We start from the raw sequence: 26471 nt of genomic DNA, 5'->3' as shown, positions 1-26471 counted from the left end.
TACCGGATTCCAACTGACCTCAGGAAATGGGCAACATACGTGGTTTGTTTAAAGGTTTGAAATTACTTTATGAACATCATATCAATCTGGAGTTAAAGGTAGACACTTGTTCATCCAAAACTCTCTATGTGGAGTTGGCGTTGGGGCCGCGACGACGGCCGAAGCCCTGGACGAAGTTCACGAACCGGCGGTTGTACTGGATCCTGCGCTTGGCGCGTCCGGTCTTCTTCTTCTTCTTCTCCTGCTTCTCCACCTTGGGCGTCTGGCCCTTGACCTTACCGGCACGAGCCAGGGAACCGTGAACCTTACCTCCCAGCATGGGAATGTTGAGGTCCAGCTCGAAGGAGCTGAGAGCGGTCACGGGCGTGTCGTTGGCCATGGTGGTGCCCTCGCAGTCCAGGCTGAATTCCTCGGCGCTGAATCCATGGATCTGGGCCAGTTGGTTCTGCAGGGCGCGAACGGAGATCACAACTAGGTTAGGATCGGCCCTGTATACATGGTTCCCATTTCACAACTCACCTTGACTCCGGCGATGGTGGCATCCTGGGAAACCTCCAGGGCCTCGATGGTCTCTAGTCCACGGACGAACAGCTGCATGTTGATTCGCTCTGCAAGAGAACCATGCCCCATGCATTTATTAGTTTTCATATTGGCTTGTAGGGGGAACACGTGTGCTATTTGGAACTCTAATTTTCGGCCTTTTCACTGGGTTTGCAAGGGGTACTTGATGCCTCACACACTTGGCCATCGTCCGCGCACTCATTCCACAGGTATTTTCGTTTTATTTCGGCCATTTTCTATTATATTTCAATAAAAATCACTCGTTTACCTTTTGACTTGGTGTGCGGATCCCGAAAAAGAAAGATGGCGCGGGTGTGACCGCAGCTACAGAAAAAATACCACATTTAATGCTTCAAATATACCAAAAATATACCATAAACTATGTGTCTGGCAACGCCAGTATGGAAGAGGTGGCAGCTCTGATAAATCGAAGTGTGGTATGCACATTTTGGTATATTTTTTGAGGCTGGTATTTTCTAACGGTCTGTTTAATTTTAAATGCTGCAAAATGTCGTTACATTGAAATGTATCTTTAAATAACTAGTAATTTATATCTGCAACTATTGAAAGCTTGACATTTGAAATATATTAATTACTTTTTTAGTGTTAGTTCTATAATTATACTTTTTTTAATCTAAAGTTTTTTTTTAGCATAAACAGGGTTGGAAATAAATTTTCTTACTTTTTTATCATTTTTAATAGTTTGTTCCTGAAAAATAAATTAGTTTTAATTTAATGGAATTTAAGTTTTCTGCTAACGAGGTGGGAAAATTGCTCTTTGCTAATATATATTAAATTCTTAGAACATTTATTTTCTGTTATCCCTGCAATATTACACCAATAAAGCCTAGCTCACTTTCATTGAATATGCAATTGTTGAGTCCTGCGCTCCTTCCCATAAAAGGGATGGCAAAAGGCCAGTCTGACTGACGCCCCATTAAGCCTGCATACCCCGCTTACCGCAATCTACACAAAAATGGGTATTACCTTAAGCCCGCCACTAGTCCGCCCGCGCCCGTCTTGACCCAGTTTTTGTGGGCCTCTCTACAGATCTAGTTCTGAAATAGAACATTTGCGGATTCCAAGTGCGCATGCGCATGCGCCTGCGCTTGTCCCTTGCCTAATCCGCAGAGGAAAAGACAGAAGAATGGACCCTCCAGGACCATAGGCTGTGTGTTATTCTACGCCATTAGAATAAATATTGCCGCATTGTTTGTCAAACAGGACTAGATTAGTAACATAAACATTCGGTCATAGAATGCAAATCATAAGCCGATTTGACAAATTTTCACGAATTATCTCCGTCTAATGAGTGTGGCTTAGATTGTTCAGGAACCTTTGAGGGTCTGGACATTAGAAAGGAGGTTTTTGAAAAGTTTTGAGGGACATGTATATACATATGTTCGATATTGAGTTGCAAATGGAAGTAGTACTGTGATACTAGATACGACATTTGATATTATGCTCAACCCTTCGACAATGCTTAAACTCCACCTTTCGATGCTCATTTAAGATAACTAAGTGGCACATGCGATCCTCGATCCCCTCTTCCTGTTGTCCACTTCAGCCGGGATACCCCTGCTATCCCCTACTCATGTGATCGGATTAGCTGAGGATCAGGAGCAGACATCTCCTGGATTTGCGTAAACTAATTTTCCAGACCTTGTGGCAGAATCAGGACCTGGGAAACGCATCCGCAATCACTACCCCCACTCTCTGGAGGAACTGCCGCTTTGTAATCTGATATTTTAGCATGTTTGCAAACAATGGCAGCGGAAAAACAAATTACTCTTGACCATAAAAACAACGGCTACAATTGCAAAATCGGCTTAGCCAGCCCTCCGTCTTCCTTTCGCCATTTGCTGTTTTTCCGGCACGCGAATTTCCTCATTTTCATTCACCTTTTCGTGAATATTTTCCCATATGGGTTCGATTTTTGGCCACACATCATAACATGTTATCATATCCGTGGGGTCGGTTCCCTTTGATGCCATTATGCGAATTCGGTGTTCCCGTGAGAAACATATGCAGTGAAGTCAACCAGTTTCCGCAATATTAAATTACTCAATCCATATTCAATTTGCATCAGGTGAAATTGATATGTAGTGGTGTCTAATAATAGTTTTGGTTTGGTTTTAAAAATGCTGTACAAAACAGTAGAAAAACACCAGTAAAAGTTAAAAATTAGAAGCTAATTTATTTATGTTAAGAGTTGAAGTTATTTATACAGGAAAGGGAAAATAAAAGTTATCAAATTACACATAAAATGTGTAAACATTTAAAAAATATTATTCAATAAGTAGTTTTCTGTTTTTGAAACAACCTATTTGTTATAGACTATAAAAGAAAGGACATTTCAAATAGTTTTCTTTGTTTAATCACTGCGTCCATACGAATAATTAGAGAAACGGACCTTGAAATTTTTAATGAATATAATAAAAAGTGACGGATTCTTAAAATTATTTTATTTAAAAAAAAAAGAAAAATAGGTTTTTAGCCACAATTTTTATTTTTGAACCATCCATTTAACAGACTTTCAAAAAATTTAAGTAGTTTGTGTCTCTTTGTGTAGCAAATTGCACATCCTTTGGACCATAAAAAATTTGAAGAACTAAAAATTAGAATAATTTCAGATTTGGAGGTTTGACTTAATTTTCAAATTTTTCAAAGGAAAGTATTGTTTTTCTGAAGAACAATTATTCCAGTAAATTTGTTTTCTTTTTTAGTTATTTTATTTCGATTTAAAACGCGTAATGTTCAGAAAAAAAATTGAGTTTAAATTTTCATCGTTTGAAAATCAATATTTTTAAAGTTTCGTGAGTAATTTATGTGTTTTATTTTATGTGAGTTATTTGATAGATACCCATAGAAACTCAAAAAGTTTGGACCTTATAAATTGTATATTGTTAGAGTTTTATTTTATTTACAAATATTGATTTAGTTATAATTACTTAAATATATGTACAGAAAGCCACTAAATTCGGTATGTGAGCCCGTGAGAAGTTACACAGTAACAGCCATGTTATAATTGATATCAGAGATCCTCTTCGAACTTAGGTTAAGCCACAATGATCATTTCCGGTTCCGGACTGGAGGCATTCGACGAGAAGGTGGAGTCGCAGCTCTCGTCCTTTTCGCGCTTCTCCCGTCGCTCGCGGGCCCTTCGATTCTGGAACCAGATCTTGACCCGCGTGTTGGTCAGCTCCAGAGATTCGGCCAGTTTGTTGGCGTCCTCGGCGCTCAGGTAGTTGGACTCCTTGTAGGCTGCCTCCAAGGCCTGGAGCTGCTGCGGGGTGAAGGGGATGCGGGGCAGGCGACCGGGAGTCCTTTTGGCGGGTCCACCTTGGCGCAGGGCCCTCGGCAGCTTGGGCGGATGATAGCGGGTGTACTGCAGCCAGTCGTAGACAGGAATCTGGCCCTCGGCCGCAGAAGGAGGAGATCCCTGGGGCTCCTTGGGGGAATACGATGGTTGGGCGTACGGATGGAAGGGCAGGCTGGCACGCAGGCGCTGCAGGACACCCACAGAGGCGTTGGTGCCCAAGTATCTGTCGCCGGCTCGGTTCAAAATATACTCGATGCTGAAGTCACTCATCCTAGGGCGATCCTTTCGGCTTGTCGGTCGAAGTGCTACTGCTGAGTTCGCTGCGCATCCACGAGCTATTTATCCAAGGACCTCCCATCGCCGCCATTTGCATCGCCGGCAGATACTATGGCCATCCCTGTCTGGCAGGACGACGAGATTGGCCTGGCCCAATACAAATCTCATTCGGAAGCAGCGAGCCGCTTAATAGGCGTTTCCCATCTCCGTCTCCGACCAGGTAGAAGTCCTTCGCCTCAATTATATTACCCTTATCAGCGGCCGAGATTAGGCCACGAAGGCAATAAAGTACACGAGCTCAATTGTCTCTCACTCAATATCAAATTCAGCTACTGTTTAACGCCAACAGCTGTATACCCTTGCTTAAAAGGGGTAATACTATGATTTTCACGTTTTAAGGGGTGGTATAAACTAATTTAATAACTAAATAATAAACGATTGTTTCAGATTTTGTGTATTCATTTATTTTATCATTAAAATTGTTTATTTACGCGGTTCTATTAATCGTATTATATAATTTTAGCACCATATATATAATAACCTACAGTAATATGTCCTCAAAATGTAAGCAGATTTATAAAAACATAATTTTAGTATCGGCAGAAAATTCGATCTTCGGTTTTTGTAACCGATCCCAAAAACATTTTGATAGTTTTTGATTTGTTGTGATTATCGTTGGGTGGTAAAGGGTGGTTCTCATCCCATCCGCTGCCATGTTTTCCCGCGAACCCTCCCATCCTATCAGATCCCATTCCATTCCATCCCTTTCGATGGGAAAACAAGTTGAGCCTGATATATTTTGATGCGCGTATGTTTTGATTGATTCGTACGTTTGTTTTCATAACAGTTGCCTTTGCGAAACGAGTTTTGAGGCAACCCTCGCTGAGTTCTTAAAGTATCAATTTCATAGTTAATTATAATAGCCACTGGATAGCCCGCAAAATAGAATGCCATGTAATTACCAAGAGAGAGAAAAGCTTGTTAATGACAAGTAATGAGTAATACTTGCTCAAATTTAAACAATTAGATCATTTTAAAGTTATATGGTTTTATTTTTATGAGCTTGTGAATCCCCGCACCTTTGAAGATACTCAAGAATCAACTGGAAATCTGAAAATATTTACTAACGTGTAATATCTGATTAGTGTCTTTGTTCTTTGTCATATCTACAGAAACCAACAAAGAAAGAGCCGCGAGATAGCAGCACTTCTAGTGAATTGACACATATCGTTAGCTTAATAAAAAAAAATATTTTATAGGTATTGTATAATATATTATCATAGGGCACTAAAACATTAATTAAGAGGTAAACTGAGTAACTGGTTCATAAAAAATTGTATCACATATTTGGACAAGATTTCAAGCAAGATTTCTTTTTAATTCTCTATTTATTACAGATATAATTTAATCACTTCAGCTTTTTGGAATAGGATTAATTATAAAAAAGTTTTAAAAATGCAATTTTGGCAGTACACAAAAATGTTTGCAGAGATTAAAATGAATTTGTGCTGGTATCTTTTACTAATCACAAGGCAATTACCCGGATATCTGCCAATTGTCATGTAATTGTCAACTAATTTTCCATTCGCACAATCGGCTGGCCGCAATTACGCTTGCCAAAACAGTTGCCAGCAACTAGCCATCCTCCGAAAGATCAACCCTAGTGATAGGCCTCCGTACCATCCAGGAACAAAGGCCCCGAGATCCGACAGATTAGAGTAACGAGTCCTTTTTTGTGCGGTCTTGCGGTTGCCCAGAGTTTCGACCTGGAACTCAGCAGATGCAGAACTTTTTGGTCTCCTTAACCGAGGAACAGTGTGACGTCCCGTAGTAGGAGTCCAGGCGACTGATGCTGGGCACCCGGATAGAGATCACTCCGGCACTGGCATCCCACTTAACCGTGGCCTCGAAGATGGCGCTGCTAGGCTGGACAGTTAGTTGGATGAGGTACTGATCCGAGGTGCCCCTCTGCTGCACCGAGGATATTCGGTCCACTTTCAGCCGACGGCATCGTCTCGTTCCCTTTTTACCAGCCACAAACTGGTTGATGGCCTCCACCAGCTGAGTGGACATACTCCTGGCACTGGGATCCGTTGTGGGTACCTTGGAGAAGGTATCGCAGGCGCACCAGTGGTCCTCAATCCCCGCCTGGGAGCAGTTCCTGGACCAGGCCATCTCCTCGAAGACACTATGGCAGGTGGGACAGCCTTCGGGATGAGGAAGCTTCTCTGTTGGAGTGTCTAACTCTAGGATGTGCCGCAGCGTGGCATGGATATCATATGGAGATGTGAGGCGATTCCTGTTCACCTGCAGATTTTGCACAAACTTCGGATACTTCTCGCGAATCCAACGCGGCACACGGATATAGATGAAGGGCAGTCGTTCCTCCACGAAACCACTGTCCAGCACCCTCAGTGGTCCGAATCTCGAGCCGTGGTCGCTGAAGAAGATGATGATGGTGTTGTCCATTACGCCGTTTCTGTCCAACGTGCGCATGTACTTCACCATCTTCTCGTCCATGGCCGAGGGCATGGTGAAGTCATTGTGGCTGAAGGTGTTGGTCCACAGCATGCCAAAAAAGGTGCGATTCCGGTTGACCCTGGCGAACTGGACGCCCAGGTCGTAGATGTACTCGGAAGAGGATTTGCGTCCCAGGCAGAAGGGCAGTTGACTCTGGACCGTCATCTTAAGCTCCCGCTCCACGGCCAGGATTAGCGGTCGGCCGTACATGTCCGTCGGCGGGCGGAGGAAACCCCTGCTGGAATAGTCGAAGGTGGAGTAGGCGCTCCAGTCCTCGGCGAAGCCAGTTGTGTAGCCCTTCGCCTTGAAGTCCTTCCAAATGAGCGGGCAGGCGTCCAGGCCACCCACCTTGTCGGGTTGGCACTGATCGTTGGCGTGGGTTTTGTTGAATCCCGTGAGAACCGCCATCAGATTTGGAAAGGTGTTGTCGCCCATCTGAGGTTAAGAGGTAATTGATAAAATAGATGAAAAATGATGGTACTACAGAATTCATCATGACTATGTTTACATGATAAGTTTTTTAAAAAATAAATATTTATAATTATAATAACACACTCTTTATAAAATTTAATATGATATATGTTTAGTTTTCAGAATTTAAATACCTTATTGTAGCCCTGGAGCTCGTACCAATGTTGCGCGTTGAGGTACTCATACATCCTGGGCATCGACAGCTCCAGAGTCATGCGGGAAATGGAGTCGATGCCCCAGAGCAAAACACTAGGTCTTTTATCCGCAGTGGGGTCTCTGATGAACTCCCTCTGCGGATGCACAAAGCTAAAGGCATCCTTTTGCGACACCTTGTCGAACGGAGGCCGGCGGCAATACGTGATCATGGCCGTCACATCGGTGGGAACTAGGAAGTCCTGCTGGAATTCCACGCACGGACCAAGCCTGCCGGGATATTCAGCTTCAGTGTCCATCTCTAGGAGCCCCTGGGAACTTACTTGTACTTGTGATCCGCCATGGTTGAAACTCCCGCTCGCAGGATCTGCTTGAAGCAGCAGGTGCTGTTCTCGTTCTGGTGCAGCCTGTAGGTGCTGTCCGTCTCGTTGAAGTTCACTGTGATCATGTCGCTGCTCCCATCACACACTATATAGTGATGTCTCTTGAAGATACTCAGAATGTTCCTGGCGAAGGCATTCGGATGGCCCATCTGGCACTGGGGGCTGTTGACGAAGTATTTTACTCCAGATTTCGTTTCCAATGGATATAAGGCTTCTGTGGTCGATTCTTCATCCATCTGTGGCAAAGTGCTTGACTCTGTAAAATCCTCCACAAGGGCTTTTGTACTCTTCTCAGTTTGCTCCTCTGTGAAAACTCCATTTTCACTTAATACTGCATTTTTGGTAGTCTCATACACTTTAATAGAACTAATAGTACTGGTCTCATATGCGGTATCCAAGGTACTTTGTTTATTGACTGTACTCCTCTCCAACAAAGGTTCCCGAGGATCACTGGGAAAAAGCACTGTGCTATTCTCATGCTGATACTTTGCCGTACTCAGATTGTATAAAGCTAAAATAAGGAGCACCACAATTATAAAGCATATTTTGACCAGCCATTTCGGAGCTCTCTTTTTACTAGGCAGTTCCTCCTCCGTTGGAATCAGTTCATATTTAATGTTCGTCATGTTAGAAATGACACAATTCAAAAGTGAACTTCTCTCTTTTCATGCATAAAATAGTTTTTATTTGATCATTTTAGTTCGCGTAAAGTCCTTGTTCTAGAACTGGGCTTATCGACACCATTTCCGCTAGTTATTAGAAACCGGACCCTATATGTCCGCTCGGTTCGCGATCTTATGCACAACTGCACCAGCATATTAAACAATAGCTTTCAATAGCGCGAACTGCTATCTATCTATTACTCGAACAGTAACTACTCGTAAGCTTTACAAGGTAAAGCTACCAGACAACTACCAGATAATACTTCTAAAATTTTTTGGGAATTAGATAATATCCCCATACTTTTTGTCAATTTTTCAGGAACTTAAAAATCTACCATCTGTGGGGGGCACCTGTCGTTTAATGGTAGCAAGGTTGGAGCTAGTTCTTAAGAATCGATGGTTCTTAGAACCCATGCTAAAGATTAGATTTCACTTAATTAAGGAAGTCAAGTGTCTAGCCAAAGAAGCTCGACTGTAAAAACCACCCATAAAACGAATCTCATAATAAATTTGCATGGGCTATTTGAGGCGTTTGAGCGGGTCTTTAAAGGCAATGACTCTATACATAAGATACAAAAAAATTGTTATGCTGTCACTGCATACAAGGTAAAAAGAATTCATTGTTAACAAATAGGCACGATCCTCCCCAAAGACTGGAAAAAAAGCTTTTTGGTTTATTTTGCAAAATGACTAGTGCATTTGGTAACTACACATTTTTTACAACCTCATACTACTGAATCTATTTACTGCGATGCAGTTACTATACTTTGCCACGTTATCTTCAAGTATGTCAAGTTCTTACATATGTTTTTCTGGTAAACAGCGTTTTGGATAACGTAGTAACCACAAATTTAAGGTCGTCTTGCCCTTTTCCGATATATATAGTAGTCAATATTCTCGGCAGCTCCCGAAAAGAGCCAGACGTCAAATCTATATGGTTTGCGTGGTAATTAAAATGTTGTTGTAAATTGATGAGCTGTTGCAAAAACAAATAATGAAGGTGAATTCACACTGCTCACGGCATTGTAATAATTCTATTATTATCTGCTTACCAAGTAAAGATTTTTGTATTGAAAAAAATAATATGCTAATTGATATGAAAAAAATATAACATTATATATTTAGTATTAAAATAATATGCCCTTAATCAAATTGAAGGAATATTAATTCAATTATTTATTCAGTGTAATTTTCAAATTATTTTTGATAACGTAATCCGACGACTATTTATCTACAATGAACACAGCTAAAGAAAATGCTGTAGGGCACATTAAAGAGAAGGCGAAAAAAAGATTATGATGGAAAATAAATACACAGTATAAAAGGAATTAAAAGATTCTTGTCCTTTTCTTATGGCACATAAAGTCATGGCCTAATTTAAGTCAATTTAGATATTTTTCCGAAAAACGTTTTTTACATTTTTAGTTGATTTAGGGATAACTATTATAAGATTGAGATGCTCCTTAGTTTAGGCCACGAAGAGCGAGTCTTGAAAATATCCATTAATTTATGAAGCAAATCAACATTAATTTATCCAGTTGAAAAATGTTTACATTTCATTTATTTATTTTCCTCTTAAAGCGTCTATCTTCAAAAGTCAATCCGTAATTAGAACTGTAATCTTTATAAAAAATTGGATTAACAGAAAATCTTGTAAGCAGTTTTCCTGCTCTTAAATTTACTATAAATTGCTCTTTGTCACCTCTAACTTTGACACACACTCTTTAAAATTTAATCTTTAATTTTCAAGCCTAAAAGAATACCACAATCATCAAAAAAAAATATTCAAGTCTGCAGAATCTGAAAACCTTATACCACACAATATATTTAATTAATGAAAAATGTGCCACAAAATTATTAAGATGTATAATGAAACCAATATCACAACTACATTCCACCAAAATAAAGAGGCCAGTCTCGGGTTTTGTTTGTTTTATTTCAATAATTTAAGTCATTTTAAAATGTACATGTACAGTATACATAATTCAATACGCATGTATACACAAAACTTCATAAATAATAAAATGTTCAAGAAACGCATTACAAATGCTATATTGTAAATATGCCAAAGATTACGCTGCGTCCCCTCGTTTGGCCACAAAAAAGGTTATCGGCACAGAGAGGGAGTAAAATTGCGGCCGCATCGTGACAAAAAATACATAATTTCAGTTTCAGTTTGTTATACATAGCATAAATTACATAATACATTTAATTTGTAATGTCGTTTCATACATTGACGTTTACACTTATTGTTCTGTTGACGACTTTTCGCTAAGTTTTCTGTTACATATCTGTATCTGTATGTTCGAATCGGCCATCTAACGGCCGCATTGCTACTGTTGGTGAGTTGATTGGTAGGTTGGTTGGTTGATCGGTATCGCCATTGGTGCATCTATCGCTCGAAAGGAGACTGAACGCCCAATGCCTTAGATGCCTCAGATGCCGCACACTATCGGAGTACGCATAGTGCGAGCGATTGCTCATAACAATTTCTAATACATATGTATGGTAATATTTTCATCAACGACTCATTTACTGTATACGCAATCCGTAATGCGTCTCTAACCTCGCTGTAATGCTATATATACGTATCTGCATGTATATATATCTGCTTAACGACTTCCACTGATCCACCATTCCGCCTCGCCGGCTTACGCGGTCTCCACATAGTTGGCCGGATACAGGCCGACGCGCCCATTCATGCGTCCCTTGCACCAGCCTTGTTCGTCTTCATCTTCGAGCTTCTCGAAAACATCACCTGAAAATGAGCCGGGTGAAAGGGTGAAAAGGGTGAGTAAAGGCGGTGAGCGGTGACCAAAGACCAGTGGAGATTATCATATGGAGGGCTTCCACACACACCTTGTTTGAATGTGAGCTCATCACTTTCAGCGCCCTCGTAATCATACAGCGCTTTGACCGGCACGCCCGGCTCACCGTTGTCCACCAGCACGTTGTCGCCCTCGTCCCACTCCTCCTCCTCGTCGAATGGATTTGCATCGACTTTGCCGTTGCCGTTGCTGTGTGTATACAAATTGAAATCAATTAGTTCAATGAAAATGAGCGCACTCAACGCGACGTGTCTCTGGGCCAGCCAGCAATCCAGCCAGCCCGCCATCGAGCAGTCCGAGTGTAATTCAAAACAATACAAACTGTTTCAACTTACGTTACGCTCGAATTGCGATTGGATGCCGCCGATGCCGCCGTGGCCGCTGCTGCCGTTGCCGTCGCAGTGCCGGCGATTGCCGCCGACGTTTTGGCTTCCGATGTGGTGGCTGAGGATTGCGTGGTCGCTACTTCGCTCTTCACACTTTGCCTGCTGCTGACACTGCTCAAGGTGCTGGTGTTCTTCTTCAGGCTGTTCGTCGAGGGGTATTCCTGCTAAAGAACTGGGGCTCAGTCTGATTTTAATTACTCGGCGGTCAACGCGGCTTACGTGCACATCCTCGGCCACAGGTCGCTGATTGATGAGCGTGATGGGTGCTGCCGGCAGTGCCTCTTTTGATTTGTTGCCCTTGGCAATGTCACGGAACTCCTCCGTGTATTCCTGTTAAGTTAACAAAGCGGAAGTTCCATTAGCGGCCGAGCCAGTGCTTCGATGTAACAGCAAACTCACCACAAATGAGGGCCAGTTCATGGCCATGTTGATGCCGTGATTGTTCGACCACCATTTCAGGTCTTTCTGCTGGTCTGCATTGTTGATCGTGTGGGAGAACTCCTCGTAGATTTGGGGCAGGCTGTACGGTAGGGAAAAGTATTATTTAAAGGGTGTTCTAACATCATATATAAATTAATTTGCACCTTTGCACTTTGGTGAGGTCCAGACAGGAGTGCACGTTGAACAGGATTTCCTTGAAGAACTGCAACCGCGTCTTCTCAAAGGTTTGGCACTTATCAAACACGGATGTCATGTCCTCAATGTACACCGAATTGTATTTGGTGATTTCGGCAATCGCCTGCTCGTACTTCTCGCGGCACTTTTGCACTTGATCTTTGGTCTTCTGCACTCTATCGTGCATTTTCTTCACCTGTTTAATAGAAAGAGGAAATTAATGCGAAATCTTTTGATATACTACTTAATAAATGAAGTCTAACTTTGGTGATTTTTAAAGGAAATATTCTTTTTGAGATATGTGTTTGTTAATGCCTCGTTTAATATAAACTCATAAATTAAATTGAATGTTTATTTGTTTCCCTTGCGAAGATAAGTATTTGGATTTCAGCTTCATATACGAATTAAAGCAAAAGAATCTGAATTGTTCCGATTTCCAAAAATATATATAGTTAATATGGAAATGCAAATAATTTAGTAATGCAGATGTGACCTGCAAATCAAAGAGCCTCGTTTAAGAAAGTAAAATGTACTATCTTCATGTAAGTTTAACTAGCAGTTAGAAAACCTCTAAAGCTCTTACCTGATCCGGCGACAACGAGCTGTCGGCATTGGCATTGCGCTCCTGGTTGGTGGCACTGCGTTCCGTCTTGCAGGCCGAGTGGTAGTCCGCCTTGGCCTTCTCGACCTTGGCCAGAAGCTTGGCCCAGGGCTTCTGGGCCTTCTTGAACAGGTCCTCCAGGTCCTTGCGCTCCTTGATCTGCATGAGCGTGTGATGGTAGTTCTCCTTCTGCCACGTCTTGATCTGGCTGTTGACATCGTTGCACAGGTTGTCCTTGATCTTCATGTGAACGTCGGAGATGCGCTCAGACTCGGTCAGCACGCCCTTCCAGGCCGCCTCCGTGGTTCCGTATTCCGGCCCTGAAACAAATCAAGCATGGGTTTTATATCTCTCGTAGCGATTCTCAATTAACAACAGATTACAAGCGTGTCGCCAAGTCGAGCCGTCTCCCGCTGACGTCATCGTGGGCCCCTCGTTCACCTGGTTTATCTAATCAGCCGCAGCCGCAAGATACTCGTATATATGTAGCCATAGGTACAGCAAATACTCGAAAGAATCAGAGCGCTTGTATGGGTGCTGCGATCGAGCAACATCGCACATTTTTGGCATTTTTTATTGGGCACTATAGCGCACCGCAATCAAATTGATATGATGCTCGTCTTATAATTGGCAGTGCACGGAACTCGTTTGCCTAACGAACGTCTCACCATTACCCAGGCCCAGTTCCCCCTGCTAAGACACACAGACAAAGATACGATATAGAAATTGAGACGCTTAGCACAGAAATAACTCGTTCTATTTTCCCCGTCGCATTGATTTTTGAAACCATTTCAAGCGACGCTTTGGTGCCGGTTTGCTTTGGCACCGGGCAATGGGCCACTGGCCAGCGCTTCTGCCTCTCCGTCTGCGTATCTACGAGTCTATCTATCTGTATATCTGTGGTCGCACATCTGTATCTTTGGCCAGACGCAGCTAGGCAAATTCCGCACAAATACGCTGGCCAGCTAAGAAAATACAAAGCGAACTCGGAGGCGGAGGAAGTGGCAGTCGCTTTTGCAATTGCCCATTGCTGGTATGGTTACTGTGAAAGTGGACACTGAGAATTCCGTGCAGAGGCGGTCACAGCGAATAGCAGCAATAGGAACAGCAGCAGCAATGAGGCAAAGCGGTTTCCAACTTTGCAAGCGCTGTACTCGATTTCATTTCACGAAGAAGCGCGCACACTGTGCCGGACATCCGCCAAAAATGGTCAGAGACCCAATTCCGTAAATAAGGAATAGGAATGGAGCAATGCCGCGGGCCCTTACGGCCTTCTGGCGCCAGCCAAACCAAGGAAAACAGTCGCCAAGTAGTTCAAAAATAGGTTTCAATCATAAATTTGGTAGGTTGGTACGTTGGTGTAATCATTTTACGGGTCTAACTTTCTTGAAAAGTTTTAATAACTAAAAGAAATTCAAAGATTTTTTAAAAATTCTATGGTATTTAAAGTGCCCATAAAAAACCTGCATTTTGTTTGTATCTATTTATCTTTCCTTAAGCATCTCCTTTCCGCACATCTCTGCCAAATTGAATTTTGGTCTAGAACAAATTGTGTGCTTTAGCAAATGTTTATGTTAGTTAATCTAAACACTTTGCCCTGCTCATTAACATATTTTAATAAATTGGGCCGGCAGCTTTGAACCACAGTGCGAATCTTTTGCTGAGTACAACCGACAAAAACGAGGTAACGAAAAAGGTAAAAAAGAGCCATTAATAGCTTAAGCCACTTATCGCACAACGGCAACAACAATGCTCAGAATGATGTACAGAATGTGGAAAATAAGAACAGCCAGTGGGCCAAATAAGTGCTGGGAATTCAGCGTGAGCGGGTCACTTGATGCTCCACTGGGCCCAAAGCTCGTGAATGAATGTGTTAACAAATAGGAGGCTTACATGGCAGATGTTGCCTCATGACCACCGGCAACGAGCACCGCCCTCGCCCCCACCCGCTACCCACTCACCTTTCTCAATGAGTTCACCCCATTTCTTTGACCAGGTGCGCAGGCTTTTCGCATATCCCTTCTCGATTTCGGCACGCTCCTGTATCAGTTGCTGTAGGTCATTGCAGAGTCTGCGGGCGAAATGAGACAAAAATCACAATAATGCAAACCGGTTTTGGATTTGGGCCTGGGTTCGCGTTCCGATGGATTCAGCTGGCAATGACCCAGAGGTCCAAGTCTTGGTGCACAGAGAAAAACTACCAGTTAAGTCATTTGCTAAATATAACTTGCAATAGCAATGCAATTTCATGTAACAAAAATTAACATTAAAACGTTAACTAGAAAGTCTCTGAAAAAGCAATGTAAATATACCCTCTTATTTCCCATTCTGTTCACATACAACTTGATGAAATTTCATGACCTACTGAATGCATTGGTAGTCCACAAGCGTTTATAATGATATGACGAAATCGGGATGACATAAGTAAGGCTGGCTTTTTTCTCTGTGCATTTAGACTCCCTGGGGAGCATCCACTCACTTGTAACCATCCTCGATCCGCTTGGTGGTGCGTTTATAGTTTCCGGGCTCCCAGAAGGATTCGCTTCCAGCCTGCAGGAGCTGATCATCGCTGTGGTGGGACATTTCCTGTGGGTTCCAATCGATATTAATCAATCACACACACCCGGGGCTCAGGCGCAATAATCATAAAATATGAGTTTTGGTTACGTAAATAGACGCTGCCGCCATAAACAACATCCACGCCGCAGCGGTAGTAAGAGCAACAACAGAAAGGCTCTTTGTTTATAGGCAAACTTGTATTTTCGTAGTGTTTATCTGGGGCCAACCAGTCGTTTGTTAAACAATATACTATAGCCAAACGAGTCGAGTGAAGAGCAAATTAATTGTTTGCCTAATTCGATTCGATTGAGAAATTCCTGGCCATTGATGCAACAGGTAGAACTTTAATTATTGGAGCTTATCAACGATCGTATTTCTTGTGGGCTTTGCCGAGTGTCCCCATTGATAAAGAGTGGACTTCTCACCCCTGACTCACTGACTCATTGCGAAACCCATAAGATTGCATATGGCACATAGAGAATATCATTTTAATATGTGCATGATAAGATACTTCGGCGCTTTATCAGAACTTTTTAGTTTGCCATCTTAATCACCTTATTTTACTAACAGATTTAAATGCTAGTATCTAAAGTTCTTAAACAGAAAAATACTCAGTCCATTTATTATAACATTTTAAGAAACTTAACAAATTATAAAGTAACTATTTAAAATTGTTATTTTCTTTCTGTGTAGTTGTATGCTTTCCAGGGGGAAAGTTATCTATCTTATCAAAAAAGTTTAAATATTATTACTTTATTTATTTATGAATTTAAAATTGAAATGATAAAAATTAAATTTAGATATTATTTTACTTATGCCTAGCATTTAATTTTCTTCCTGTGTAGTTTTATGCTTCACAGAGGGAAACTTGTTTATCTTATCAAAGGAGTTTAAATATTGTTATTTTAATGATTTATGACTTTCAATTTGAATGATTGAAAATTAAATTTAGATATTCCCGAGCTTATCACCCCGACAGTCCGTTATCTCCCCCTTAAATTGTCAAATTAGCTATCGTGCCTTATCGGCCTTTGATTTCTGTGTAGGGTATTACTTTCCCCTTTTTCCGGTGGGAAAACTGGGTATCTTATCGGAGGAGTTTCCCTGCATCAGCTGTTCGTAAACAATGCAGTCGCCTTGGGCTCCGCCACGCACACACCCGCATGGCCGCCTAACGGTTGTGTTATCAGCAGACATTGACCGGTATGCATATGTAGGGGCATACATACATATGCAGAATAATAGTGGCTGGTGTTTAATCAGCGCCTCACAAAGACTCTCGGCGATGGATGACGAGTTTGGCATCTTGAATCTCTGAGGTTGACTTGTTTTGGGCGTCATCGGCAGCGGCGTATGCGATGCGCTTACGGGTTTTCCTCATCATCGGCTATAAATAATAGATGTGAAGTCGCGGCTCTTTGCGATTTTCGTGCTTCGTGAGCGTGGAAATGGCCAGCAGAAAGTTTACAAACAGGTTGACGCATACTTCGCATATTTGTGGAGATAGATAAGCAACTTTACGGCTCACACAGACACGCGCGCACACACACACTCACGCACACCACCTAAGCTAACACGTCGCACACTTGAGCGATAAGAACCCCCTCGCCCTCCCCCACCCCCTCTCCACAACTGACCAACTCGTTTATCTTTCAGATTGAACTTGTCTCTGCGGCCCGTTTAACTGTAAATATTTGCATCGTCTTCCAGCACACCTTACATAAGGTTTTAGGGTGCTGCTGCGATTAAAGTGGTTCGCTTTGCACTAATTTCTAGCAGGCGAAGCGTACGAAGAGCACTTGCTGGCCGATTGGATTTTGTTGTTGCCAGACGCACACCGACACGCACACCAGACACACTCTCGGGGCGCACTCACACACACACACTGGGAAGCGAAATTCCGCTACACCCAAACGCGTTTACACGAAATGTTCTAAATTGCGATCGCTTGCGTTGTTGTTGCTGCCGCTGCTGCACTGCGCTTTTAATCGCTGTCAGGTAATCCCCGTAATTGTCTTTTTTGACAGGTTAATCCGAAGTGGAGCGACCACCTACCAAATAACAAAATAGCGTAAAAAAGCACTACAACTCGAGTGTGTGTCTGGAATCGCCAAAAACTAAAAAAACTATGGCGGTGTGACCGTGCGGCGGCCGTTGGAACATACCAAGCGGGGAGGAGAAAAATACTTTCTTTAAAAATACCACAAAGATACCAAGGTTTGTTTAAAATGTAAGTTAATTTTGTAAAATACAGATAAATTAGAACTTGGTTATCTTATTAAAAATAGCTTAGAAAAGAAGAATAGCACTCAAATATATTTTTAGAGGGGAGAAAGAATTTATTTTAATATTTGGGTGACCATTTTCTGTACATGTTTACTTTATAGGTCGGGGTGGGGCGAAACCCACAAATTTTAAAAATTTAACCAAAGAAATTTTTATTATTCAAGAAACACATGCATCAAAATACTTTTTGAGCAGTCGTAGAAAAAGTTTTCTTAAATTTTCAAATATTTAAATAACAAACTTCCCACATGTATCTCACTACTTACAAATATGTGCAGAAAAGGCTGCAAAAACAGATCGAAGATCCCTTCCATTTTGGCAGCCAAAATAAAACCGGATGAAGAAACACAAGCGTATGGAATTTAAAAATGTATATTTTGACGGAAATCTCAAAGGACCTCTTCCCGCGCCACATACGACAGCATGAACTCGATCTTCCGCACAAGCTGGGTCAGTTTTGTGCGATCCAGCTCTACACTTCCGCTGGCCAGGGCGAATAGTTTCTGGAACTCGGCTTCTTGTGGATTCTTCCGCCTGCTCATGGTCTTTGTCTGCTGTAGGAGGTGAAGCACATCGCTGAGAGCGGCCAATTTGTGCTCCTTTGAAGCCATCAGCTGGCGGGCATCCTGCTGCAGTTGATCCCGGCTTTCCACCAGGAAATTCGCCCCTGCTGCCGCACTTCCCACGGGTGCCGCTCCCGCAGGCCCATTCCCCGTAGTGATGGCCTCCATCTCGACGGAGACAATGGCGTCCTCGGCATCCTCAAAGTTGGTGCCATACTTTAAGGTGGCACTAAGATTGACGAGATGGGCCACCGCTTCACTGGCATTTGTTCTCTGTTCGCCGCCAAAAAAGCGAGCCACACAGGCGTAGGCGCTCAGGATGTTCCACAGATTAAAGTGCAGGCAGGGCGAAGGAGTCTTTTTACAAATGTCCGAGAACTTGGCAATATTCCCGTATATTTCGGGCGCAGGGCTCTCTTTCTTGGCAGCCTCTTCGGGCGTGGGAATAACCACAATCTTGGAGTTCTTTGGCTTGATCCACCAGGCCTTGTAGTCCGGCATGAGCTTCATAATGTCACCGTTTGTGATTAGTTTCTGGAACTCCTCTTGCTCCTCCGTGGTTAGCCTGCTCCAAACTTCGTCCGCATCATTGATATCGACGCCCTTAAGTCGAGCAGCTATGTCTTCTTCAACGTCATCAAGTAAATCTTCCTCTCCAGGAATCTCTTCCCCTTCTTCATCTTCTGCCTCTCCCTCATCGCCTCCGTCCGAATCCAAAGGATTTTCCAACCCATCATTATCGAAATCCTGGGGACAGAAGCCATTGTCCGATTCCCGCATCCTCTTCAATATGTCGTATATTTTCCTCACGTCCTCCTGGCTTTCCTGCGTCACCGTGGCTCCCGCAAGTTCGTCCTGGATGCAGGATTTGTAGAATTCCTCGGAGCATTTGAGGTGCTCCTTGGACTTGTAGCATCCCACACTGCAGTACAGGGCATTGCACTTGGGGCAGGTGTACTTGAAGGGCGCTTCGCGACAGCTGCAGGAAAGTAGATATTATAGAACGTAATTCCATATAATACTGCTCAGTTACATACAAATGACACTTTTCCTCAGCTTCCGACATGGTTAAAAAGAATAAACAAAATAATGCGGTCGTAAACAGCTGGTCGCTGAAGTATGACCATCATTTTTAAAGTTACCTTAAAGTCTTAAAATTGCACTCTAGAAAACGGTTTTTTGAATAAGATTTCCGACAAGTAACCGTTTTATTAGAACATTTTAATATAGGTCTATGGTATTTACTATAATTATCGTAAGAATTTTGTATTATATTTGCCATATCAGGGCAATCCTAACCACTTAGGTGTACTTTTCACAATAACTGGCTTTTTGTATTAGGAGTAAAGCCAGGTGTTAGGTGTTCAACACAAAAAGTGAAGAAAAAACTAAAAAGAAAATAAATGTTTAATGATGTTAAATACGAAATGGTTTTAAGTTCAATAAATAAATAACTCTAAGGAACATAATTTGAAATCATTTAAATAAGACCGTATTCTCCAACCGTGCAACGCGTTTGGTGTTACCCTCGCAACGGGCCGCGGTAAATCCCCCGCGCAGTAGGACCGTTCGTCCGCGCCAGACCGCCCCCTGTTTGTTTTATAGTGCAGCGCAGCCAGCAGAGAATAATCACAACGTGTTCGCGAACGACCAGACCGCCGAGACTTCGACTTCCGAGTGCCCGAGATCCGCGTTCCGTGTTCCGTGCTCCGATCCGATCCTATCCGCTCCGGGGAAATGTCAGCCACCAACGGCACGCACTACGAGCAGCTGCACCAGGGCCGCACCAAGATGTACAAGTCCAAGGTGGACGTCGTCCTGGGCGCCCAGTGGGGCGACGAGGGCAAGGGCAAAGTGGTGGACATGCTGGCCTCCGAAGTGGACATCGTGTGCAGGTGTCAGGTGAGAACGGGGCACAGCCCACAGGGGGGGAACATCAAAAAGTCTGCTCCCAAGGGGCACTGATTACAAGCGGTATCCTTGCCCAAGGACAACCCGCCCAGCCACCCAGCTTCTGCGTATTTCACCAGATGAGCCACCTTTTTCCAACCACACACTATCGCTCTTTTCGGCCGCCGCCGCCGCCGCCGCATGCTTTCCCATTTGTATTTATCAATTCTGCCATCCCGCCATGTGGCTGCGTCTGTGTGCGTCCGTGTCCGTCCGTGGGCCTGTTTGTCCAAGTGTTCGTGCGGAGCGCGCATGTGTGCTCCTATCTGCCTCTCCCCTTCCCGCTTCCACTGGCGTTCCCATGTGCTGGTGTGTATGCCGCGGTGCTGCCCCCACAGCGGGTTTCCCGCCGCATCTGGCTTGTTCCGGAGGTCAGGAACTAGCCGGGTGCAGCAGGTGTCGCAAGCTGATATCAAGCTCAGATGGGCTTCGAAATATGTAAAAAGTTTTGAGCTTAGTAGTTCTTTTTTTCTGGTAGATGGGTCCACTATTTAGTATATTGAATAGTACTTAAGTGGAACCTCTTTAATATTAGGCCTACTATTAAAGTAACCAAAAAAAGATAATTTAATTAGTAGAAAGAGAACTGCGTTTGGTCGACAACTAACTTATTATTATCTTAACTGAGAAATATTCTAAGGACTTTTAAACTTAGCGTTCTTATATGGATTTCGATTAGTAGCTTTTTTAAGGTTTAATTTAGTTTAGAAAAACTGTTTTGCTCAGCTTAAAAGGGATTGAGCTCCGTTGTTCAGAGTTTCCTGATAATCGATTGACCTTTGTAATGACATACTTTGTAAAGATTTGGAAATTCTAGCTACGTCTAAACACTAGAATTCATTTCCCTGAATATATAAGGATAGTTTTGACAATTCTGTTTCATTATATGGAATAAAAATTTGTGTTATTTTAAAAGCTAATCAACATCAAATCTCTAATTCCTCAAAATCTTTTCTTTTGTTTAAAAATAAACAATATTATTAAAGAAATCATTAATTTTTTCCCTTATTTGAGGGAGTATTTGACAGCACTTATTTTAAAGCTCAAAACCAACAATAGGCCAAATATGTTTTCGTCTTCTTATAGAACTTTCAGTGTCCTAGCACAATTGTCATCCCATTCTTCCCCTTAACAGTTTGGTCCGTTTAAGGTGTCCGTTGTCCTAGCACCTCTAAAATCCAGCTGGGGATCTCTAGCTACTTCTGCCAACACCACCATTATTCCGTCAGCAAGTCTGCCAACAATGCTGGCGCAGCAAAATTCGTCACTGGTGCTTGGCCGTCTCTTTCCCGCCTCGCTCGCCGTCTCTTTCGCGGCTGACGTTAATTCCTATTCCCGTCCCTGTTGCACACAACTGTGCCGCTCGCTCGGCGGACCGCCAAGTTTACATAACCGCCAACATCATTCGCCAGAAACTTGGAGACCACTTGCTCGCAGAACCTGGGGAAATGCAACCCGTGCAGAATCACCGGCCTCCCGGCAAACTCCATTCCCCAGAACTCCGGCCACACAAACATCCGTGGGCCTGGGGAATTGCGTGCTATTAATGGATTGTTTATGCCAAGCAACTTGTTGATTTCTCAGAACCACCTACGCAGTTCATTGGACGATATGCCGCGGAGAGCAGGCTCCAGGCATCAAGGTGGCTCAGCAGAATCAAAGAGCTCTTATCGGAGCCGCCTTACATAATAACATGCCCGGATGATTATCGCACTGAGTCACACGACCGGCACGCCCCTAGGGCGATTCCGATGGCGACATCATTATATAGTATGTAGACTATAGTCTGAGTGCTCTGCTCCGAATTCCGCATATTGCGTCGCGAAAGGCCATGGACTGAGGAGCCCCAGATTGCGATCTCGCCATTTCCCCGTATCTTATCACTGGCCCGGACTGTAAGCCATAAGCCATAAGCCCTCTCCTTGGCACCGCGCAAACATTTTGATTAGCTTGTTTTTGGTTTTTAGCAATGATTTGTGAAGGTTCCAGAATTTTCACTCTTTCCTGTCGCTAATCGTTTTTTTCTATTCACCTTACAGTGTATATTAATATAGAAGACAAATTTCGTTAGATTAGCGAAGTGTAGACAATTTTTTGTACAGTTGCCAAAATGAAAAGGAAAACACATTAAATTTCTCGAGTGCTTACGTGAACATGGTCGTAGCTCTCTGTGCGGGTGGAAACGTTTTCGCCTATTGTCATTTGATATTAGCTGCAGGCACGTGGGGCATATATTCCCCATTCGATGGGAAATACACCTATAATATTTATTTATTTTTCACACAATCTTTGTTTTCCCTCTCTGCCGCCGCAGCAGCGAAAGCAAAACAAATAATGCTAATTTTGTATATCAACACCTATACCTATCTTGTGTATATCTGGGAAATGTAGAGCTCATTTTTCAATCTCTTCTCTCCGCAGGGCGGCAATAATGCCGGACACACTGTGGTGGCTAATGGCACGGAGTTCGACTTTCATCTCCTGCCCAGTGGCGTTGTGAACGAGAAGTGCGTTTCCGTCATCGGTAAGTTGGGTTCATGGAGGTGGAAAATATGTAGCCAGGATATGCAGGGATCAATGCAGCTCTAAGAAGATGGTTCTGACTGTAGTGATGATAATGTATCCATGAAAGTAAGCAGGGTTATCCACTTTTCCTTTCTCCATTTTTAAGTTAAATTTACGATTATAGGGATATATCTTCTATATAAATAAACCTTCGGTTGATATGTTAGGAATCTATATAAAACTTTTGTTTCAATGTTCAGAATCTACACAGATCAATAATAAGTAATGATACTACTTACAAATTTAAAAATACATTATATAAGATCTAATATTTTCCAAGTATCTCCCATAACCCATAAAAACAATGTACTTTTTTTTACTTTCCTTAGTATTTATTATTGCTGTTGTGAAAATATATAGCCACGTACTATAGAGAAGGCTTGTCAATGAAAGTAAGAAAGCGATTCCCTTCCTCTCGGCCTTTCCACTTTTGTTTTCTTGATTTGAGATCTATAATATATACAGCATTTTCGCCTACAGTATAGGTCGTAAATATACGTTCTGTTGTCCGTTTGTTGTGCTCTTAGTGGCGAACTGAAATGGAACGTATCGCGCCAACCTATATGCAGCTACATATATTCCGCCTCTATTATTCTGATGTATGCAAAGGCAGATGTAGGCGAGGAATTTCTGGCAAAGATTTAGTGCATCATTGACATTGGCTTGCGGGTCAGTTGGTCTGTTTTTCGACTTTGGTGCGCCGCGTGCCCATGAAAATGAAAGGTTTTCTACAAGCTATTTCTGTAGATAAGCAATTGAGATAATTAAATCAGATGTACATATATCACCTTTGTGCCAGCCAGTGCCAGAGTGACGTCACTGACTGTCACCGCCAAGGTCGCTGGCTTGTCAATATTTCGCAACTTTGTCAAAGTTTAATCGATGTTGCATGCAGGGTGTGTGGCTCGATGTGGGTGCCACTGTTTGTCCAGAGCAACAAGCCAATCCGCACTGTCATCGCTTGTCACAAGACTAATTTGCGAGATAGTCAGAGCCGCACCAAGCCAGCGGCGAACCCACCCCATTAGAAGCCCCCAGAGCTTTTGCCTTTCAGATATCGTTTATGACACTCGGGCCACAAACACACTCAGGCCCTCATGTAGCGGAAAATTATTCTAATCAGGCAATTAACTTATTATTTTCAATTTCCCAGCCCCGCGGAGCTCAGTTCCCAACGACCCCGTTCGTTGAGCCGGCTCGCGTGCCTCGGCATTATGATTTCCAAATTGGTTCCACGGACCCCCGGTTTCGTCAACCCGCCTGTTTGTTATGCAACAATGTCTCTGCCCGATTTGGATATCAGCCTTTAAAAGCGGCCTAATCTCACGACTTTCGGAGCGGTTCTTATGTGGCATTAGAGTTGAACAAAGAACGCCCTATCTTGATTGCTTTTTATAGGGACCCTTGGAGAAAGTCCAAGTATTGAAGACTAATATTTGGCTCACTAGCCTGGCACTGTTATAAAAGCTTTAAAACAAAGCCCAAGAAAACCTTGGGAGTTTAAGACCTCTATCGTAGATTTTAGGACTTTTTTGTAAACCATATATAACTTAAGACGTCATAAGTACTATATATGGGCGATCGACAAATAATAACAATTCGATCTGTAAAGCAAAATGTTAGTTAGAAAATGCTCTTGCCTCCCTTTTAAAGGTTCCCCATTACCGAAACGAGTTCACGGCAATTGCAGGGGCCATTTACGGAACCCAATTTCGGAGCCCCCTTACGTAAATCACCCTGCCGTTGCAATCACATGACACCCAACCGCAGTTCGCTGGTTATTTATTGCTCGTTTAATGCACTGCTCTGCAAATGGGGAAATCCCCCGGATTAAGAGCGAGTACTAAAACTTTTGGCTTGACATTTGCAGGCAACGGCGTCGTCATCCACCTGCCCTCGCTGTTCGACGAGGTGCTGAAGAACGAGGCCAAGGGGCTGCAGCATCTGGAGAACCGGCTGATCATCTCGGACCGTGCCCACCTGGTGTTCGACTTCCACCAGCATGTGGATGGCATGCAGGAGGCCGAGAAGGGCGGCAAGTCGCTGGGTACCACCAAGAAGGGCATCGGTCCGGCCTACTCCAGCAAGGCCACCCGCAACGGCATCCGAGTGGGCGAACTGCTCGGCGACTTCAACCTGTTTAGCGACAAGTGAGAGAGGAGTTGTGCCCGGGGAACTCGGGGAACCCAGATTCTAACCGCCCTCTTTGACCCCCATTCAGGTTCAAGTCGATTGTGGCCACGCACGTGCGCCTGTTCCCATCGATTAATGTGGACGTGGAGGCGGAGCTGGCCCGCTACAAGGACTACGCGGATAAGGTGCGACCCTATGTCAAGGACACCATTTGCTTCCTGCACACCGCCCTGCGCAACGGCAAGACGATCCTGGTCGAGGGCGCCAACGCGGCCATGCTGGACATTGACTTCGGCACGTACCCGTATGTGACGAGCAGCAACTGCAGCATTGGCGGCGTTCTCACGGGTCTGGGTCTGCCACCGCAGACGATTGGCGAGGTGATTGGCGTGGTCAAGGCCTATACGACGCGAGTGGGCGATGGTCCCTTCCCCACCGAACAGCTGAATGTGAGTGCAGTCTTGGTTAAGCCTTCGAATTACGTTGCTTATGATCTATTCGTATTATCCAGGAAATTGGCGACTTGCTGCAGACGCGCGGCTTTGAGATCGGTGTCACCACCAAGCGAAAGCGCCGCTGCGGCTGGCTGGACATCCCGCTGCTGAAATACACGTCGCTGGTCAACGGCTACACTTGCATCTGTCTGACCAAGCTGGACATTCTCGACACGCTGGCCGAGATCAAGGTGGCCGTGGCCTACAAGAAGCCCAGTGGCGAGAAGCTCGATCACTTCCCAGGCACCATTGCCGAGCTGGGAAGCATTGAGGTGGAGTACGCCGTGCTGCCGGGGTGGCGGACGTCCACCGAGCACATACGCAACTTCAAGGAGCTGCCGGAGAACGCCCAGAGCTACGTCCGGTTCCTGGAGAGCGAGCTGAGCGTGCCCGTGCGCTGGGTGGGCGTCGGAAAGGGCCGCGAGTCCATCATCAACGTGCATTAACCAGCCAGCAAGTGTGCCGACGTACTTATGCCTACGATTTTGTGTATATGAGACGGAAACGCTTTAGAGCCCATTAGCCAGAAACGGCGCTTAAACTATCCAAACCACAACTACAGACCTAACCCACAAATGCAACTAATATTTCGACTATCTACAACATTTGGACACAAATTATTAGCCTATTGCTTCTTTAAGTTATACTTTTTAGTTTTGATGTTCACAAAATCATTTGAAGCGGCGCCGTCCGGGGCTCGCACGCATATATATACTATAACTTCTTGTTTGATGAGGACGTACTTAGTTTTTAAGATCATCAGGTGCAGTTTCAGATTTTTTGTATGCAAAGGGAAGCAGATATTTTTTATTGTACAATAACTAAATGATGTTGTTTTAATATTTAAATACAACAGTGTGCTCTGACTTGTGTAATTGTGTCGCAAGGTAAATACATTTTAAAGTCTAACAGTGATTGTCTTTCATTTGGGATGATTCGTTGTTTAAATTGAAGTTTATAGTATAATCCAGGCTATGTGTTATTGGATTTTTAATGTTTTTTATTTTATTACGTTGCAAAATCTTAAAGACTTGATGACTTACAATAAAAGTGTTAGGGCCAATGCCTTGCCTGTCTTTTTAATATAGCGTTTTATTCATAAACCTTTGCAGTTTTTCAATATTTTTAAATTAAAAAATAAAG

The 26471-nt window shown here is 43.4% G+C and overlaps 6 protein-coding genes across 8 annotated transcripts; 1 reads left to right on the top strand and 5 right to left on the bottom strand.

Moving 5' to 3' along the window:
• Window positions 1–43: 43 nt before the first annotated feature.
• LOC108031854 (FAU ubiquitin-like and ribosomal protein S30) lies at window positions 44–919 on the bottom strand. Its single transcript, XM_017105607.3, has 3 exons — window positions 830–919; window positions 520–608; window positions 44–445 (listed from the first exon to the last, which is right to left on the bottom strand). Exons 1-3 carry the CDS (start codon window positions 903–905, stop codon window positions 125–127), a joined length of 486 nt encoding a protein of 161 aa, XP_016961096.2. The 5' UTR covers window positions 906–919; the 3' UTR covers window positions 44–124.
• Window positions 920–3619: 2700 nt separating this feature from the next.
• On the bottom strand, window positions 3620–4153 carry LOC108031046 (homeobox protein GHOX-7). Its single transcript, XM_017104247.3, has one exon. The coding sequence runs from the start codon at window positions 4151–4153 to the stop codon at window positions 3620–3622; it is 534 nt and encodes a 177-aa protein (XP_016959736.1).
• Window positions 4154–5505: 1352 nt separating this feature from the next.
• LOC108032218 (uncharacterized) lies at window positions 5506–8481 on the bottom strand. Its single transcript, XM_017106080.2, has 3 exons — window positions 7627–8481; window positions 7285–7573; window positions 5506–7114 (listed from the first exon to the last, which is right to left on the bottom strand). The coding sequence occupies exons 1-3, from the start codon at window positions 8310–8312 to the stop codon at window positions 5933–5935; spliced, it is 2157 nt and encodes a 718-aa protein (XP_016961569.1). The 5' UTR covers window positions 8313–8481; the 3' UTR covers window positions 5506–5932.
• Window positions 8482–10265: 1784 nt separating this feature from the next.
• LOC108031808 (protein kinase C and casein kinase substrate in neurons protein 1) lies at window positions 10266–17908 on the bottom strand. 3 transcript variants are annotated; one of them, XM_050888623.1, is made up of 10 exons: window positions 17890–17908; window positions 15258–15364; window positions 14740–14849; window positions 12761–13098; window positions 12147–12373; window positions 11962–12082; window positions 11782–11892; window positions 11512–11726; window positions 11208–11365; window positions 10266–11106 (listed from the first exon to the last, which is right to left on the bottom strand). In XM_050888623.1, the coding sequence occupies exons 2-10, from the start codon at window positions 15359–15361 to the stop codon at window positions 11000–11002; spliced, it is 1491 nt and encodes a 496-aa protein (XP_050744580.1). In that variant the 5' UTR covers window positions 15362–15364; window positions 17890–17908; the 3' UTR covers window positions 10266–10999. The 3 variants fall into 3 exon arrangements, with proteins under 3 accessions (XP_050744580.1, XP_016961019.1, XP_016961020.1); XM_017105530.3 differs by having other exon boundaries at window positions 11512–11723; window positions 17890–17907; XM_017105531.3 differs by lacking the exon at window positions 17890–17908 and adding an exon at window positions 17393–17484.
• Window positions 17909–17979: 71 nt separating this feature from the next.
• On the bottom strand, window positions 17980–19304 carry LOC108031809 (zinc finger HIT domain-containing protein 2). The gene is made up of 2 exons (XM_017105532.2): window positions 19224–19304; window positions 17980–19165 (listed from the first exon to the last, which is right to left on the bottom strand). Exons 1-2 carry the CDS (start codon window positions 19250–19252, stop codon window positions 18013–18015), a joined length of 1182 nt encoding a protein of 393 aa, XP_016961021.1. The 5' UTR covers window positions 19253–19304; the 3' UTR covers window positions 17980–18012.
• A 492-nt stretch (window positions 19305–19796) lies between these two features.
• LOC108031843 (adenylosuccinate synthetase) lies at window positions 19797–26237 on the top strand. Its single transcript, XM_017105593.3, has 5 exons — window positions 19797–20088; window positions 22558–22660; window positions 24572–24851; window positions 24923–25283; window positions 25346–26237. The coding sequence occupies exons 1-5, from the start codon at window positions 19924–19926 to the stop codon at window positions 25772–25774; spliced, it is 1338 nt and encodes a 445-aa protein (XP_016961082.1). The 5' UTR covers window positions 19797–19923; the 3' UTR covers window positions 25775–26237.
• Window positions 26238–26471: the final 234 nt, after the last annotated feature.

The sequence above is a fragment of the Drosophila biarmipes genome, chromosome 3R (genome assembly GCF_025231255.1).
Source record: "Drosophila biarmipes strain raj3 chromosome 3R, RU_DBia_V1.1, whole genome shotgun sequence".
In the NCBI taxonomy this organism is placed as follows: Eukaryota; Metazoa; Arthropoda; class Insecta; order Diptera; family Drosophilidae; genus Drosophila; species Drosophila biarmipes.
Note: the sequence above shows the minus strand (reverse complement) of the source record. Positions and strands in the feature narration are given on the sequence as shown.